General features: G+C 49.6%; 2 protein-coding genes and 1 non-coding gene across 8 annotated transcripts; 1 reads left to right on the plus strand and 2 right to left on the minus strand.

Annotated features, from left to right (window-relative positions):
- Positions 1 to 2066: 2066 nt before the first annotated feature.
- Positions 2067 to 2138, minus strand: TRNAE-UUC (transfer RNA glutamic acid (anticodon UUC)). Its single transcript has one exon. It is a non-coding gene; the product is annotated as a tRNA-Glu (tRNA).
- Positions 2139 to 3184: 1046 nt separating this feature from the next.
- CCDC115 (coiled-coil domain containing 115) lies at positions 3185 to 7207 on the minus strand. Of its 4 annotated transcripts, none has more exons than XM_008960082.4 (5): positions 7076 to 7207; positions 6783 to 6886; positions 6609 to 6691; positions 5849 to 5980; positions 3185 to 4173 (listed from the first exon to the last, which is right to left on the minus strand). In XM_008960082.4, the coding sequence occupies exons 1-5, from the start codon at positions 7169 to 7171 to the stop codon at positions 4061 to 4063; spliced, it is 528 nt and encodes a 175-aa protein (XP_008958330.1). In that variant the 5' UTR covers positions 7172 to 7207; the 3' UTR covers positions 3185 to 4060. The 4 variants fall into 4 exon arrangements, with proteins under 4 accessions (XP_008958330.1, XP_003804203.1, XP_054965358.1 ...); XM_003804155.4 differs by having other exon boundaries at positions 6957 to 7089; XM_055109383.1 differs by lacking the exon at positions 3185 to 4173 and adding an exon at positions 4506 to 4703.
- Positions 7208 to 7739: 532 nt separating this feature from the next.
- IMP4 (IMP U3 small nucleolar ribonucleoprotein 4) lies at positions 7740 to 12752 on the plus strand. 3 transcript variants are annotated; one of them, XM_003804154.6, is made up of 9 exons: positions 7740 to 7877; positions 8028 to 8136; positions 9570 to 9653; positions 10317 to 10426; positions 10508 to 10640; positions 10720 to 10874; positions 10959 to 11053; positions 11142 to 11215; positions 11297 to 12752. In XM_003804154.6, exons 1-9 carry the CDS (start codon positions 7875 to 7877, stop codon positions 11407 to 11409), a joined length of 876 nt encoding a protein of 291 aa, XP_003804202.1. In that variant the 5' UTR covers positions 7740 to 7874; the 3' UTR covers positions 11410 to 12752. The 3 variants fall into 3 exon arrangements, with proteins under 3 accessions (XP_003804202.1, XP_034810047.1, XP_034810050.1); XM_034954156.3 differs by having other exon boundaries at positions 10720 to 11053; XM_034954159.3 differs by having other exon boundaries at positions 7802 to 7904; positions 10720 to 11053.
- Positions 12753 to 16211: the final 3459 nt, after the last annotated feature.

The following is a 16211-nucleotide window of genomic DNA, read 5'->3' on the forward strand; positions in this document are numbered from 1 at the left end:
GAATTATGCAGGAGACAAAGGTTTTGAGATTCTGATAGCAGTAGAAACATGGCAGCCTGGACTCTAAGGGACAGAGATGGAATGGAATAAAGGAAGGCCATGGGGCTTCCAAAATTCCACAGGCAGGCAACTGGCTGATGGAGGCATTCTGCTGCAGAAATGTTTTATCTCCCATCTTGTAATTTTCTGTTGAAAGCCAAACATGCATAAGGTGAGAGGAACTGAGGTAAATAGGCTTTTAGTGTGAGGTTTTATATTTATCTGACTAAGGAGGGAGGCTGTGTTTCTGGTTTGCTGTAGCTGTAAATGTCAGGGGCTAAAATTTCCTCTAGTGTCCTTGTTTTTGCATCCCCTGTTGCCTTTGGGTTTCCCTAGAAACTGCTTCTTACATAAATTCTGGGCCTTGCAGTTCTTTCAGCTGCAATCCCTTGTTAATATATAGGAGCCCTAAGTGATGTGGCAGTAAGATGTGGGGACAGCAGGGAGTGGTCTATAAACCCATGATCAGGGCCCAGTCTTGTTGTGAACCAGTGGTCCCTAGGCTGTGCCACTCACAAGTGCTTCTCAGCTTTTTTTTAATGTGAGTTGGAAGACTAAAGCAGACTGGAGGTGGATATTTTCCTTCCCTTGGGTTGGGTAGGCTCTGGTAGTTGCTCTGACTTTAAGCCTTTGTTAAAGAGGACAGGACGTTATGTGTGCATTTCAAAGTGGTTACACTTCCCTCCCCTTGCCAGAAGCTCCAGCAGATTTTTCTCCGATTTTCACCTAAGAACAAGATAGAATTCCTAGAGCTAAAACCCATGAGACTGTGGGGGCCCCTTAAGGCTATGTCCCCAGCATCTTTTCTCTCTTATGCTTACATGCCCAGGCTCTAGCAGTTAGTCAGTTACCCTTTAAGTTTTCCTACAAGTTGCTGGCTGCAGCAGCAGCTTCTGTGCCTGGCAAGCTGTAGCTCTGTATTTGCCTTTCCTTCTAATTTTCAGGGGAGTGGTTTGCCACGTGACCTCAATTTTCTGAGGAATCGAAGAGTTGTTGATTTTCCAGTTCGTTCAGCTTTTTTCTTGTTGTAAGGATGGAAGTGATGATTTTGAAGCTCTTTATGTGCCAGAACAAAAATTTTCATTGGTATGCTTACTAGTGATAATTATAAAAAACAAAGGTATGAATGAATGAATGAATGAATGAGTGTGGCAGTAATTCCTGAAGACATGACCTCAGCCTTACATATAATCTCCCTGGATTAACTGAGCAAGCCAAAAAACAATGTCTTTTTTAGTTAAGAGGTCTGACTCTGTAGCCCAGGTTGGAGGGTACTGGCATGACCTCGGCTCACTGCAGCCTCAACCTCCTTGGCTCAGGCGATCCTCCAGCCTCAGCCTCCTTAGCAGCTGGGACTGAAGCTGCCGCCTCACCCAGCTGGGTTCTCCTTTCCACCAGACATGTGTTTGTGTGCTGGCACGAAGGCATCATTGAAGTTTGAAGTTGGTTTTCTGCTGGGGGAGTGGAGTCAAGCCCGCACTGTCCCAGTGAGAAAACAGGAACCCTGACTACTGGACAAAACAAAGCAGCAGCAAGAGAGAAAGGTAAATTTTTCCAGAGTGCTATGCTCCCAGTAGACTTCCTAGGACTTCCTATCCCTGCCTTGCAGAGGCAGCTCACGGACTCGAGGCCAACCTGAGCAAGTGCGCTGGAGCGTGATGGAGGCCAGTGGGGATCTGCCTTCTGCTGGGGGTTCCACAGCAACACATTTTGAATATTTTCAATGTTATTGGGCATTTCACTACTTCTAATATTCACACCTGCGATGCATATGGCACCTAATATACTCAGTAAGCTATTGATGGTCAAAACAACTAGCTAATGTCATGATGAAAATGGTCACTGCCATCAAAACACACAGCGATGGGGCCCGGATCTCCCTGGGCCTGTTTCTCCAAGTTCAAGTGAAGAGGAAATACCCAATCTGGCCTGGAGCGTTCTAGTGGCGAAAAGTCAAAGTTCTTCTGGCGAACATTTTCAAGTTGAAAGAAAAAAATATACACCCGCAAAAAAAAAAGCCACTTCTGTTCCCATACCGGGAGTCGAACCCGGGCCACCTGGGTGAAAACCAGGAATCCTAACCGCTAGACCATATGGGAACCGCTAAAAGGTGGTGCCACCATATCTGTATATGTGACATGCGTCAGCTTCGCCGCCAGCGCCTCCCAGCTACCACTGCGCAGCACTGAGCTCCTGCTGTCCCTGTAGAAACTCGTATGACTGCAGCCGTGCCAGACTCGCTGCATGAACCCGGTCTCTCGACTTAGCCCTGGTGGGACAAGCCACTTCCCCCCAGAAGCCAGAATCCCCTTTCCTGGCGGTCTCCCCAAGAGCTGGAGTTAGGGCAGAAGGTCAGGGCAGCAAGTTAAGGATGCTTTGCTAAAGATTTGCTGTCTTCATCAAACCCCATTTGCAGAGCCCATGGCCTCGCCCCGACAGGAGGATGCCCACCTGCGAGTCCAGCCCCAAGCCAGCAGTGGGAGGCACGTGCCCACCCCAGTGTCCGCCCACAATCAGCAGCAAAGGGCGTGCTCCACGGGGTCGCACCTCCTCCTGGAAGAATTTGTGGCCCCAGCAAAATTGACTAATTTTTTTCCTTACTTTGGCTTCAGAATCTCACTAACTGGAACCTTGTGGATAGGATCTTTGTTACAAAAGGCAACCTTTGGTGAGGTTTGGGGGCAGATACCCGTTTTTCCTGCAGTCACAGGGGTTCCATTTGAGTTCCCCCATTAGTCTTTTCCCTGGCAACTCAAGGTCAACAGGGCCAATAAACGACCCCTCAACCCAACGCGAATCTGCCCTACAGGGATTATGTTAAAGTTCAAGAAGTAAAACAATGTGGTACTGGTGTATTGACAGTAATGTCCACGAAACAGAATGAAAACCCCCAAATTACATTAGGTTTACACTGGGAGTTAGCAAAACAAAAGGGCAGCATTAACCGACATACAGCACGTGGGCGGATGGTGGAAAAGCTGGACATGACTCACTGGACATTTCAACTGAAACCACAGAGGTTCTTGAAAATGCTGGAGAATTCCCTGATTGCCTTATCAGTTACAAACCCAAATTCAGAATCATGTGACAGCTAGATACATTCAACTGTACGTACAAATAATGATCAAAAAGCACAAAAGTTGGGTAGTGGTTACCATAGCTTTTACTGTAGTTATTCATTAAGCTATTCAACTGTTCTGTGCAGTTTGATGTTTTATTTTACAATAAAAAGTCAAAAAAAATAAGCAAAAAGATAAACTGGAAAATAAGACTTACATCTCATATATATGGACAAAGGACCAATTACCTCCAAACATAAACAGCTCCTAGAAATTACTGCAAAGATCAACAACCCAGTAGAAAAATGAATGAAGTTCCCAGAACAGAAAACACAAGTGGCCCTTCAAAAAAATGAAGAGAGGCTCAGCCTCTTATGGTAAGACAAAGAGACAGGATTTTAAAAACCTAGGCCTCTTCCTAGAGTTCCCTTAAATATCTAGGCCAGATCATTTTTACTTCCCGGCTTAGACCCTGCCAAGGGCTGCCCAGCTACTCAGGTGTTTGTGTCCTTGTGGACTCAAGTCATATTGTCCTGATCTTTTGGCTGAGTACGGTTTTCTCCTCCAGCAAAGGCAATTTGGAGGATGTACTAAGCATGAAGCGCTACTTCGTGTGCCCCCCATCTCTCTTCGCACAGTGTTCCATCATCCAGCCATGAAAGCACAGCTGAGTGATCCAAGAGGCAGTTCCAATTGTTGACTAACGTGTACCTGCCTATGTGAGTGTGTCCTATGGGAACTCAGGCCTTAGAATGGTTTCAAAGTAGTGGCTTTCAAAATTACTGTTTGCCTCTTCAAACTTCACACCTAAGGAAAATGGAAACATGCAGAGCAGGGACACAGAAGGGGCATTAGCTGGCGTGGGGTAGGGGCAAGAGCTAATTGTGAAGGAAGAAGGCCTGAGATCACGTAGCCATGTCGGAGAACAGCTGTGCTCGCTGCCCTGCCTCTTTGCACGCATGTCAGGCAGCCCCAGGCTCCAGCTGCTTGAGTTTCTCTTGGAGTCCCCGGAGCTGGCTTCGACCCCAGTCAATGCGGTTCTGGAGGCTGGCTATGTCTGCGGCCAGCTGCAGGCCTGGAGGAAAGGAGAGAAGGTCACCATGGTATCTGTAGTGTAACACACGAGCCAGGAGGATCTGGATATCCCCAGAAATTGGAAAGGCTTCAGGCCTCTCTGCCCCCCACACTTGTCCCAAAACATTCCAGGTATGGCCCTGCATTGGCTGCTCCAGAACCTCTGAGGCCTTACACCTCCTTCAGGTCTTTGCTAAAATGTCACCTCCTTAGACTTCCTGGACCCATTATATCACCCACCAGGAACTAAAAATTCACAGATAGTAATACCATTTCATGCCCTCATTTCCTTCCTTCCCCCATTATTACAGCATCTCTCTGCCCTCACCTGCTCTCCCTCCACTTCTTTTCTCTGTTAGTCCACACTCTGGATCCACCTCTAGATGGCTTTTGCTGATGTCTCTGCTGGAACAGCTGCTGCCCAGTCCTCCAGGCAGCTCTCGTCTTCGGCCTCCTGTTCAGCAGCAGGGCTGACCACACATTGGATCACTTGCTCCAGGAAACACTTTCTCTTCTTGGCCTCCAGGACACCTGCCCCCAGGTGTTGCTCCTCAGTTTCCTTGACTGGCTTCTCCCCTCTTCTCCCTCACCTCCCGTCCATACTCCCCAGGCCCTCTGCTGATCTCATTCTATCTCAGCTTTAAACCAGTGTTTGTGTCAAAAACTTTGGAATTTAAACACCAGTGCTATGCAGTGGACTCCCAAATCTCTCTCCAGCCCAGGCCTCTCCCAAACTCCAGATACATGTGCCCAAGTGCCCACTCAGACTCTCCAGCAGGGCGTCGGTGGACACCACACAGACCACACCAACTCCTGCCTTCTGGAATCCTCTCAGCTGCCCACAGCAGGTGAGGGTCGCCCCATCCTCCCAGGGGTTCTGGGTGGAGACCGCAGGCTCTCCTGGACTCCTTTCCTTCCGTTACTCCCATATCTTATCTGTCAGCAAATTCTGGGGCTTCTATTCTTAAAACCTGTGCAGGTTCCCACCACTTACCTCCTCCTCCAGTGACGCTATCTGCTTCTCACACTGGCTGCTCCCTGACACCTGCTTCCTCCCTCTGCTCTGTGTCCCCGCCCAGCACCCAAGCATTCCTGTGACCCTATACAGCCAGTTGCACCATCCTCTGCTCAGAGCCTCTCTGTGGGTCCCACAGTCTTCATCAGGGCTTACGTCACCTGACTCCACTCTAGGCCACCGGCCTCGGCACATACCAGATATATCTGGCTTCAGGGCTTTTGTCCTGGCTGGTTCCTCCATCTAGAGCACTGTTCCCCAAAATCACCCACAAAGCTTTTCCTTCACCTCCTCAGAGAGACCTCCCCTGGCCCACTCCTGTCCCACTCCATTATGTGTTTTTCATAACAATTTTCACAGCCTGACTTATGTTAAGGGCCTACTTATTTGCACGTTGCCTTTCTCTGCTTCTAAACATTACATGAAAGGTGTTTGTCTCTTTTGTTCCCTGCTGTATCCCCAGCAGCTAGCATGAACCCGAATGCTGCCAACAACCAGTAAATGCTTTTGGAAAAAACAATGGGTGTACAACGGAAGTTTGGATGGAGGAAAACCTGCAAAGCCTTTCACAGACTAACCCCAGCCATGGCAGCAGTGCTCAAGTGTTCCCTGTGGATAGAGGGTCTGAGGGCCACAGAGCCAAACAACAGGGTCCACTCACCATCCCGGAAGCTTGCTTGAGCCTGACGTAGACTGTGAGGAACTAGGATTCCAAACCAGTTCAGGGGGTCCTGAGGGGCCTCAGAGGACTCCGGTTCTGGGGTCTTAGTGGGGCCCTTGCGCCTCCGCAGACCTGAGGAAAGAAAGGTTGGAGGAGGCTGGGATCTTACTCCCTGACCTTTATCATCTTGGTGACAATGTTGAGCTTGATCTGAGCTCATGATTCTATAAAACATTGTTGGTTGGAAAATTCCAACTTTGGGGTTCCAGGAAACAGCTTACCACAAAACACAGCCTTTCCCCTTGTGATTCAGATGAGACTGTTTGTTCACTCTTTCCCGTGACTCCTGTAAGACCCACTGATGACCCTGTTTGCCTGTGACACTGACCTTACCCATTGTACCTGAACATGCCAACTGACCAGACATAGACGTTCCAACTCCCCATTCTTTGTCTCAGGAATGATTAACTGGGATTAGAAGTTTGTCCCTCTGAAACTAGCTAGACACACAGATAAATATTTTCTGTTCAGCTGACTGAAACGTATGTGATTGTAAATCTATTCCCAGTGTAAAGCAACTCACCAACAATTTCTCTACTTCCTATAAAAGTCTAAGGCAAAACCACCCTACAAAAACATTCTGTTCTTCTGCTCTGGGATGCTCTCTCTTATCGCAAAAACCTAATTTAAATCATCTCCATAATTTGCATTTTGTCTTTGACACTGGGAAGGGGTTCTGCAGAAGGAAGAGGGGGCTCACCTGCTTCGCGAGTCCCCACCTCCTCTGGGGCGTGGACACCAGCTCTCACCACCTTGAACTTCTGGAGTCCCTCCTGGGCCTCGCTGAAGGACGAGAAGGGAGGATGGAGCTTTGGCAGCCCGGGCCTAGAACGCGCCCGCCCGCCCACCCAGCCCAGCATGGAAGCTTCCTCACCTGGCGTGGAGGCAGACCTGGGGCTCCATGTGGGAAGCATACTGCAGGGGCCCCACCGACTTGGCGCCCATCGCGTAGCGAGCCTTGGCGAGCGAGAGCCAGCCCTGCAGGGAGAGGAAAGCGGTGAGACTCAGTTTACGCCCGTGTACCCTCCTGCCCGCCCCAGGCGCCTACCTCCTCCACCCGGGCGTTCAACACCGTTCGTTTCCCCTCCAGCTCCTCCAGGTCCCCAAGCAGCTGCAGGACCAGCGAATCCAGCTCCGCTCGCAGGTCAAGCGCCGCCATGGACACACCTCCAGATCTGGAGCCACCTTCTTCCTTGTCACCCTCCGCAGTTTGGCAGGACAGCCAATAGGCACACGAGATCCTCCATCAAGGGGCGTTCCCATCTGGGGATCCCCACGCCGGCAGCACCAAGGCCTCTGGGTCAGCTTCTTTAAGGGCAAGCGCCCTTAGAGAAGCAGCACGGAAGCAACCAATCAACTGGTTTCTCCAATTAGCCCCCAAGTGGATCAGCCTGCTGAACTGTCGGCTAGGGTTATAGGTGGTTCTGAGTCCTTCCGGAAGCTGCCGAATCTTAGAAGTCGCGCCACTGTTGTGGCGATGGAAGAAGGCGAAGCTCTACAGAAACCATTTTGGTTGAGGGAAGAGTGGTTTTAAAGTTAATTTGGAAAGGAGCCGGCAGGCAACCTTGAGTCGGTGTGCGGTTTTTACAGTTGAACTGTTTCCAGCCGCTAATTATGATTGTTTTAGCGGTTCGTCATCTGAAAACTGCACTCTGCACGGCGGTGGTCGGGGGAGGGCGGGGATGGAGAAGCCTGGGCGGACATATTTATTAGCTGCGGTACTAAGTCACGTGTGACACTCTGTATCCAGTCTATTGGTTATCCCAAGGAGAACGCCCTGCCGGAATGGCCAATCGCTTTGAGATGTCCCCGCCCTATTCGCCATCTTAACATAGGGCATTCCCCACAGCTGCAGGCACCAGTGAAGCGTCTAAGGGACCATCTTGGTTGAGGGCGGAAGTGAGGACTGTGTCGTGCTGGAGGAGCCCACAGATTCTCCCGGACCCACGTGGAAGCGGCACTCAAGATGGTAGGAGAATGAGCTCCTGTTTCGGAGGTCCGGGGCGCGTGAAGTGCTGGGGATGTGGCTCTGGGGACTTGGAGGCTCAGCGGCTCCGGGGCTCCGGGGTTCCGGGGCTCGGGAGCGAGTAGTGAGTGACTGGGCCTGCTGTTCCCACAGCTGCGCCGCGAGGCCCGCCTGCGCCGCGAGTACCTGTACCGCAAGGCCCGGGAGGAGGCGCAGCGCTCAGCCCAGGAGAGGAAGGAGCGGCTGCGGCGCGCGCTGGAAGGTAAGGCGTCGGCCCCGCGGGCGTCTGCGTGGTAAACCACCCCGGCATGCATTTGTGTTCGAATATCCGAGCGTCTTTCCAAATGCTTGCCGGCCGTTTTCCTTGCTCATTGAGTTCTCCTGTTGGTTTTGAGAGTCTTTCTTCGGTGTGATGGTATTAATTACTTGTCACTGACGTTGCAGTACCCGGGTTTTGCAGCTTGCCCGCTGTGTGCAGTGTGTCAAGTTCGTCCCAAGTTTTAAAGACTTTATCTTGTCCTGTAGAAATTCTCTTTAGAGCGGTGGCTCACTGCTGTAATCCCAGCACTTTGGGAGGCCGAGGCAGGCGGATCATGAGGTCAGGAGTTCGAGCCTGACCAACATGGTGAAATCTCGTCTCTACTAAACATACAAAAATTAGCCGGCCGTGGTGGCACGCGCCTGTAATCCCAGCTACTCAGGAGGCTGAGGCAGGAGAATCGCTTGAACCCGGGAGGCGGAGGTTGCAGTGAGCCGAGATCCTGCCACTGCACTCCAGCCTGGGCAAAAAAGCAAGACTCCATCTCAAAAAAAAAAAAAAGAAATTCTCTCTAAAGACTATCTGGATAGCGCTGGTGCTGCAGACTGCGCTGCCCATCCTCCCTGCAGGAGTTCCTCTGAGCTCCGTGGAGAACAGTGCTGGCCCCGAGTGCGCACCTGGAGCGCTGTGCTCTGCGGTAGGCAGCCTGCGGTCCAGGGCCCGCTGAAGCCATGCCTTCGAAGCGCTGTGGGCATCGTGACCAACGGTTTTGCTGTCTGAGAGCTTAAAGGTCTCTGGTCCACCATCATACATACAGAACAGTCTATATTTCTTTTCAAAAGTAATTTTTAAGGCCGAGCGCTGTGGCTTACGCCTGTAATCCCAGCACTTTGGGAGGCCGAGGCGGGTGGATCACGAGGTCAGGAGATCGAGACCATCCTGGCTAACACGGTGAAACCCCGTCTCTACTAAAAATACAAAAAATTAGCCGGGCGCCGTGGCGGGCTCCTGTAGTCCCAGCTACTCGCCAGCCTGAGGCAGGAGAATGGCGTGAACCCAGGAAGCGGAGCTTGCAGTGAGCCGAGATGGCACCACTGCACTGCTCTGCCTGGGTGACAGAGCGAGACTCCGTCTCAAAAAAAAAAAAAAAATCGATGTTTAGATTTCTACCTGATTATAAAAGCAATACAGTACATTAAGATATTTTAGAAAGTCCTCAAGTCATGAGACTAAAGAAAATGAAGTCCTAGTAACCACTGTTTATGGGGGTTGGCCTGTAGAAAGTTTTGTCACCTCTATCCATGCTGTATCCAAGCTCAGAAAGGGCTGAGGTATTTTTATTTCAAGCATGTGCAGGCTAGTAAGCTGTGGTGTATTGGATGAGCTGAGGTCTCCATGCTTGTGACTCACTCAGCCCCTCTCTCTTCCCTCTGCAGAAAACCGCCTGATTCCCACTGAGATACGCCGAGAGGCTCTGGCCTTACAGGGGTCCCTGGAGTTTGATGATGCCGGAGGTGAAGGTAACTATACAAGGTAGCCCTCCCCAACACTGAGCTGGCAGGTCTCCAGTCCTTCCTCAGACACACCGGGCACCATCCCATCAGAGGAAACTGCTCCTGGAACTGTCCCCCATGCCCTTGTCACTGCACAGATGGCATTGCAGGGCTCTCCCTGAGTGTGCCCTGTCCCACTTACATGGCACACATGGGAGTGCCTCACTGACTCTGCACCTGACTTGTTAATTACCTCCCCCACTGGAGTGCCTGCTGGGGCAAGACAGTGTCCGTCACACATTATTGGTGCCCATACGTTTATTCACTGCATTATTCAAGAAACAAGAAAGGAATCCCAAACATTATAGATATTTGTTACGAGGGAAAAGAGTTTGTCACCGTTGGCCTTAGCAGAGTGTGGACTTCGTTGTGTAATAGAGTAGCTGCTTAGCCCCATGTGACTAATACAGCTTAAGCGAACTACAATTAAACAAAAGATTCTGTTTCTCAGCCACGCTTGTGCTCAGCAGCCAGAGTAGTTGGAGGCTGCCCTCTTGCCCGGTGTGCATGTGGAAAATTCCTATTGTTGAAGGCTTCGGCAGACAGCGACATCCAGGCGGTCTTGGCTGCCCCGAAGTTAGCATTTCATTCCCAAGACTGTCATGTTCTTGCCCCTCGTGCTCCTGACAGGTGTGACCAGCCACATGGATGATGAATACCGATGGGCAGGAGTCGAGGATCCCAAGGTTATGATCACTACCTCCCGAGACCCCAGTTCCCGCCTCAAGATGTTTGCAAAGGTACTGGTGAGCAGGGAGTGAGGGAGAGACACCCAGGACACACAGCCCCAGTCCTGACTGTACACTGCCATCCACGCCCAGGAGCTGAAGCTGGTGTTCCCGGGCGCCCAGCGAATGAACCGAGGTCGACATGAAGTGGGGGCACTGGTGCGAGCCTGCAAAGCCAACGGCGTCACCGATCTGCTGGTCGTTCACGAGCATCGGGGCACACCTGGTGAGGCCGGAGGGAGGGAGTCGGGGTGGGAGCCGTCTGAGGGCAGACGGGGTCTCTGACAGCCACCTTTCCCTGCCAGTGGGGCTCATCGTCAGCCACCTGCCCTTTGGTCCTACTGCCTACTTCACGCTGTGCAATGTGGTCATGCGGCATGACATCCCAGACCTGGGCACCATGTCGGAGGCCAAGCCCCACCTCATCACACACGGCTTCTCCTCCCGCCTGGGCAAGCGGGTGAGTCTGGGGACCTTCAGGCTGGGGCTGCGGGCCAGGCCAGGCATTTGCCACTCTGTTTCCCTCTCTTTCCTTGTGCCCCAGGTCTCTGACATCCTCCGATACTTATTTCCCGTGCCCAAAGATGACAGCCACCGGGTCATTACCTTCGCAAACCAGGACGACTACATATCATTCCGGTGGGTCCACGGGCCATGCCCCAGGAAAGCATCCCCACCCTGTGTACCTCGTGCTGCTTGCTGTTGACCCACAGCTGTTCCCTCCCAGGCACCATGTGTACAAGAAGACAGACCACCGCAACGTGGAGCTCACTGAGGTCGGGCCCCGCTTTGAGCTGAAGCGTGAGTTTGAGGCTGAATCCCGTGTCTGGGGTGGGGAGGGGAGGCTGGCTGTGCCGGGGCTGATGCCATCCCTGCCTGCAGTGTACATGATCCGTCTGGGCACGCTGGAGCAGGAGGCCACAGCAGACGTGGAGTGGCGCTGGCACCCTTACACCAATACCGCACGCAAGAGGGTCTTCCTGAGCGCTGAGTGAGCACACTCACCACTCAGTCAGGACATGGACTTGGAACTCAGGATGGGGCTGTCATAGACAGACCCACCAGTAGGAACTGTCACAGAATGGCCTGCTGAACTGGGATGCGGAACTGTGGCGGGTGGAGAGGTCTGAATAAACCGTCTGTGTCATGGCCCCGCCTGCCTCTGAGTGGTCAGGCCAAGTCTGCAGGGCAAAGCCCATGGGATCCCTTTGGGTGGGGACCTGATGGCTGTGGGACGTGCTTGGGCCTGGAGTCAGTGTGGGGGTTAACATAGAGAGAGATTTGATGCTAACATCCCCTCAAGAGTGAGGGTCCTATGAGCTCTTCAGCAGGCAGATGTGGGTAGCAGGGCCAGCCTGTGTCAGGGGCAGCCCACCAAGTTAACTCACTGAGTGGAAGCCGCCAGTGTGCCAACGCGGAGGGGACGGGCCACACCCAGTGCTCAGCAGCTGATTCCTCATGTAAGTGGCATCATGTGGTATTTGTTCTGTGTCTGGCTTATTTCTATTAACATAATGTTCTCCAGGTTCCTCCATGTTATTGCAAATGATAGGATTTCTTTCCTTGTAAAAAATATACATGCCACATTTTCTTACCAATCCATCCACCAATAGACACTTAGGTCGTTTTCATAGTTTGGCAGTTGTGGAAATGCTGCAGTAAACATGGGAGTATAGCTATCTTTTGAAGATAATGATTTCATCTCTTTTTTATATGTATACCCAGAAGTGGGATTGCTGCATCAAATGGTGGTTCTATTTTTAATTTTTTGAGGAACCGCCATACTGTTTTCCATAAAGGCTGTACTAATTTCCATTCTCACCAACAGTTCACTAGGGTTCCCTTTTCTCCACATCGTTGCCAACATTCTTTATCTTGTGTTTTTTAATAACAGCTATCCTAACAGGTATGAGGTGATCTCTCTCATTGCAGTTTTGATTTGCATTTCCCTAACGGTTGGTGATACTGAGCATTTTTGCATATACCAGGTCATTTGTTCTTTGTTGTTGACTTGAGTCCCTTATATAGTTTGGATACTGCTGTGGCCTGAATGTTTGTGTCCCCCAAAAATTCGTATATTGAACTCTCATCCCTAAGGTCAACAGTTTAGGGAAGCGATTAGGTCATGAGGACTCTGCCCTCTTGCATAGAATTAGTGCTCTTATATAAGATGCCCGAGGGAGCTCTTTTGCCCCTCCTGCCATGTGAGGACACAGCTAGAAGCTACCATCTGTGAACCAGGAAGCCCCCCTCACCAGACACTGAATCTGCTGGAGCCACCATCTTGGACTTCCCAGCCTCCAGAGCTGTAAGAAATAAATGCCTGTTGTTTAAGCTACCCAGTCTGTGGTATTTGGTAGAACAGCCCAAGTTGAGACAGATAGTAACCCTTTACCAGATACATGGTTTGCAAATAGTTTTTCCCATTCTGTAGATATAGCCATTGAGAAGCTCCTCAAGATAGACATTAAATACAAAGAAGCATGGTGTGAAACGCCATGTGTGATATGCTGTCAGTGTGCAAAAGAGGCAGGGAGGGCCCTGCACTTGCGCGTATGTGCTGCATCATCCCCAGAAGGCTGAACGCCTTGCTGGTGCACTGGGTACCCAGGGAGGAGGGAGGTTCTTTACTGTAATGTTAGCAGGTGAACATTGTATCCACTTGACCACGAAGAACTGCCCTCTTGAGTTCTCTGCCCATTTTTTGGGGTGGGGGTACAGGCGGACACTTGGAAGACATCCTTATGATAAAAAAGCATACAGAAGGCCTGGTGCAGTCACACCTGTAATAATCCCAGTGCTTTGGGAGGTCAAGGCAAGGAGGTTCACTTGAAGTCAGGAGTTTGAGAGCAGCCTGGGCAATATAGGGAGAGCTCATCTCTACAAAACATTTTTAAAAACACACACAAGTGCACATGGTGAAAAGTAAACCATCATCCTCCTTCCACCCCAAAGAACCCATCCCTACTCTCCAGAGGTCATCAGTATTGACTTTTTAAAGAAGCTGGACTGATATCTTTTATTCATGGTATCCATAAGTTTGTTGACTGTTAATTATATTTTAACCTGGAAGGGATCATGTTGTGCACACTACTCTGAACCTTGTATCTTACCCTTTAATGACAAATGGATGCCACAGGGCTCCAAGGCTGTCTAGTACACATGGATCTGCCTCCTTCCTTGTGGCTACATTGTTGGGTGGTTTCCTGTTTTTACCCCCACAAATACTGCTTCGAGAGCATCATTGAACATACTTCTGTGCATATTTATGCAAGTGTATCTGATGCATACATCCCTACAAGAGGAATTCTGCCTTTAAAATGATAGAGGCCAGGCGTGGTGGCTCACACCTGTAATCCCAGCACTTCGGGAGGCTGAGGCGGGCGGATCACCTGAGGTCCGGAATTCAAGACCAGCCTGGCCAACATAGTGAAACCCCATCTCTACTAAAAATACAAAAAAGTGACCGGGCATGGTGGCGGGTGCCTGTAATCCCAGCTGCTCAGGAGGCTGAGGCAGGAGAATCGCTTGAACCCGGGAAGTAGAGGTTGCAGTGAGCCAAGATCACGCCATTGCACTCCAGCCTGGGCAACAAGAGCAAGACTCCATCTCAATAAAAAGAAAACACTAAAATAAAATGATAGTAGAGGTTGTGTCTCTCCACAGGCACCATCACAAGATGTGAGCACCTGCTCCCCAGGTGAGCCCTGGGCATCATCAGAGGTTTTAACCTCTGTCACGCACTAGGTGCAAAATGTTTCCCCAATTGCATTTGCATTTCTTTAGTTACTCTGGAGGTTGTGCCTCTTTTCAAATACTTACTGGCCTTGTGTGTGATGTATTTTCTGTGATGGGTCTGCTCTCCTTATAGATGCATTTGTTCACCTCTAGATTGATTGTTTTAAATCTTGTTAGTTGTGGAAAATTTGAAACATACAAGAGCAGAGAAGATGGTATAGTGAGTCGCTGAGCCGGTTTTGATGTGAGCCAGTCTTCATAGCTCACCCACTCCCTGTATCCACTCCACCAGTTTTTAAAGTAGATCTCAGACATCAGAACATTTCATCCATATGTATTTCCATGTATATCTCTAAAAGATAAGGACTCAACAAAAAAAAAACATTATTACACATAAAATTATGAATGATCATTCCTTTATATCATCAGATATCCACTTAATGTTCAGCTTGCCTTGATTAGAGTGTGCTTGTTTCGACTAAGATCGACATCAGGTCCATTCATTGCAAATAATTGACAAGTCTTTTAAAAACAGCTTTATTGCGATAGTCAACATATTACACAATTCACAGCGCAGGTTGAACTCACAGCCTTGTGCGCCCGTCCCTGTGCATCAATGATTTTTTAAAAATCATATTCATAGGGCTGTGTAACCATCACCACAATCTAATTTTGGAACATTTTTTGTCCCCCTCTGCCCCCACTGCCCCGGAGAAAAACCCCATACGCATTAGCTGTCACTCTAATCCCCTCCCTCCCACCAGGCCCCAGCCCCTCTGGCAACCACTAGTCTACTTTTGGCCAGACTCTGCTGAGACATTAGAACAGGATTTATTTATTTATTTTTATTTTTATTTATTTATTTTTTTTTTTTTTTTGAGACGGAGTCTCGCTCTGTCGCCCAGGCTGGAGTGCAGTGGTGCAACCTCGGCTCACTGCAAGCTCCGCCTCCCGGGTTCACGCCATTCTCCTGCCTCAGCCTCCCGAGTAGCTGGGACTACAGGTGCCTGCCACCACACCCGGCTCATTTTTTGTATTTTTAGTAGAGACGGGGTTTCTCTGTGTTAGCCAGGATGGTCTCGATCTACTGACCTCATGATCTGCCCACCTCGGCCTCCCAAAGTGCTGGGATTACAGGCGTGAGCCACTGCGCCCAGCCTTAGAACAGGATTTTTTTTTTAAATTAATACTTTTGGTCTCTATAGATTTGCTGTTTCTGAACGTTTCATGTAAATGGAATAATACGTCTTTTCTGACTGGCTTCTTCCACTTAGCATAATGTTTTCTAAGCTTATTCACAGTGTAACTTATTTATGTCAGCACTTCATTTCTTTTCATTGCCAAATAATATTCCATGTATGTCCCTATACATGGGGTATTATTATATGCCACATTTGATCCATCAGTTGATGAAATTTAGGTTGTTTGCCACATTTGGGCCATTGTGAACAATGCTGCTATGAGCATTTGTGTGTTAAGTCTTGAGTCTCTCTATAAGATTGTTTCTTTGCAGTTTACTCAGTTAGGAAACTGGTTTGTCTTAATAGACCTTTCACCGTCTGGATGTTGCTGATCTTAACACTGTGGTGTCATTTAACATTTTTGTCTGCCGTTGTGTTTTCTCTGAATTAATATTGAGATCTAGAGGCTCAACCAGATACACCTGCAAATTTTTTTTAGCAGTAATACTTGATGAGGGTGTTATGTTCTTTCATTAGGAATCTCAGTGCCTGCCTGGGAGTCATTTTTGTGATGTCAGTAGGCAGTATTATTGCTTAGCTCCATTAATTTATTAGGGGTTCAAACTTGGTGCCTATTTCTCAAGAAATTAATATGGAAGCTTTTTGCATTACAGTTTCAAATTCATTAAACTGGTGTGTGTAAGTACTTAGTGTATTTTTTTTTCTTTTTTTTCTTTTTTTGAGATGGAGTCTCGTTCTGTTGCCCAGGCTGGAGTGCAGTGGCACAATCGCGGCTCACTCCGCCTCCAGGGTTCAAGCGATTCTCCTGCCTCAGCCTCCCAAGTAGCTGGGACTACAGGCGCCCGCCACCATGCCTG

The sequence above is a fragment of the Pan paniscus genome, chromosome 13 (genome assembly GCF_029289425.2).
Source record: "Pan paniscus chromosome 13, NHGRI_mPanPan1-v2.0_pri, whole genome shotgun sequence".
Classification (NCBI taxonomy): Eukaryota; Metazoa; Chordata; class Mammalia; order Primates; family Hominidae; genus Pan; species Pan paniscus.

Bases quoted from the DNA above. Each gene is read 5' to 3' on its own strand.
- CCDC115 (XM_055109382.1), bottom strand. From the start codon at position 7,067: ATGGCGGCGCTTGACCTGCGAGCGGAGCTGGATTCGCTGGTCCTGCAG. The intron at 5,981-6,608 runs GTGAGCCCCCTC...TTCTTTCCTCAG, and splicing joins GGTGGGGACTCGCGAAGCAG to GTCTGCGGAGGCGCAAGGGC. The intron at 4,704-5,848 runs GTGAGTGGACCC...ACCTGGGGGCAG, and splicing joins TCAAGCAAGCTTCCGGGATG to GTGTCCTGGAGGCCAAGAAG.
- IMP4 (XM_034954156.3), top strand. The intron at 9,654-10,316 runs GTAACTATACAA...TGCTCCTGACAG, and splicing joins TGATGATGCCGGAGGTGAAG to GTGTGACCAGCCACATGGAT. The intron at 11,216-11,296 runs GTGAGTTTGAGG...CCCTGCCTGCAG, and splicing joins GCCCCGCTTTGAGCTGAAGC to TGTACATGATCCGTCTGGGC.